Source organism: Pyxicephalus adspersus, chromosome 12 (assembly GCF_032062135.1).
Source record: "Pyxicephalus adspersus chromosome 12, UCB_Pads_2.0, whole genome shotgun sequence".
NCBI lineage: Eukaryota > Metazoa > Chordata > Amphibia > Anura > Pyxicephalidae > Pyxicephalus > Pyxicephalus adspersus.
In genome coordinates, this window is record NC_092869.1 from 3,698,556 (window position 1) to 3,699,595 (window position 1,040).

The 1,040-nt window shown below is 44.3% G+C and overlaps 1 protein-coding gene across 1 annotated transcript in view; it reads right to left on the minus strand.

Moving 5' to 3' along the window:
* The window catches only part of LOC140341646 (sodium/potassium-transporting ATPase subunit alpha-2-like), a 24,119-nt gene extending 23,853 nt beyond the window's left edge, over positions 1-266 (minus strand). Inside the window, 1 exon segment of the mRNA XM_072427471.1 lies at positions 73-266. Coding sequence (XP_072283572.1) covers positions 73-84 — 12 coding nt within the window. The 5' untranslated portion in view covers positions 85-266.
* Positions 267-1,040: the final 774 nt, after the last annotated feature.

Consider the following 1,040-nt stretch of genomic DNA (forward strand, 5'->3'; position numbering starts at 1 on the left):
GATAGATAGATAGATGGATAGATAGATAGATAGATAGATAGATAGATGGATAGAATAATATTCCTGACTTACCCCTCTGCCCATCCTGGCTCCGCTGGCTCAGCTCGGGGGTCTCGGTGAGATGTAAGAGGGGAGATTTGGGGTTTATCAGGCTGATGATTGAGGGCAGAGAGGAACTTGTTGAAGTCAGAGCTGGAAGAGGGGCAAACTCCTCCCTTGCTGGGGGGCTCCGGACCTCCTTCTACCCCCCTGGAGTCCCAATGCCAACTGGAAAAAGTTTGGCCGGAGGTTTCCCTCATCCCTCCTTCACCCCCTGCTCCCTCCTCTGTCTCTTCCCTCCTCCTCTGCCCTTATTTCTAAATTTATCTACAATCTTTTATCTGTGTCCCCTCTCCCATCCAATGAAATCCATTTCGCTCTCCGCTGATCAGAATATTCACCGTTCTCACATTCATCGCTAATCTGGTGTAGCCATCTATATGTCATTATGGGGGTATGACATTCACCTATGGCTGTGATCGCATGAAATGCAATGCTGTATAAAAACATCCCAATCATCCAATCATGGGCAAGCAAAAAAAACTATTTTTTTTTAAATTCTTGCATGTTATTGGGTATTTTATTTTTTTCACATTCACCAAAATGAATATTCTTAGCTCCTTTAACAAACAAGTGTTGCTTTTTCTGCCCTGTGATTTTGGTAACTGATGATGGGGAGATGTCAGTGATCTGAGATCCAAGGTTCTCTATTCATGGTGTATTGGGAACAAGCATAGTGCCCTCTCTATATAAAACATACAAACTCCATGCAGATATTATTATTATTGTCCTGGCATTTTCTGCCCCCTGCACATCGTTTTGTCATGTTGGGCCCTCGCACTGTTCTGCGGTTGAACCCAAATTATTATTTTTCTATGCAGATTGGGCACCAGGAGATCACCGAACGACCGGATGACGATCTCTGGGCTACAGCGAACGGACGGGGCAGAAAATGTTTTGTCATCCGATGAAGAGATTATTTTGAGGGTAATTTAGGGAGA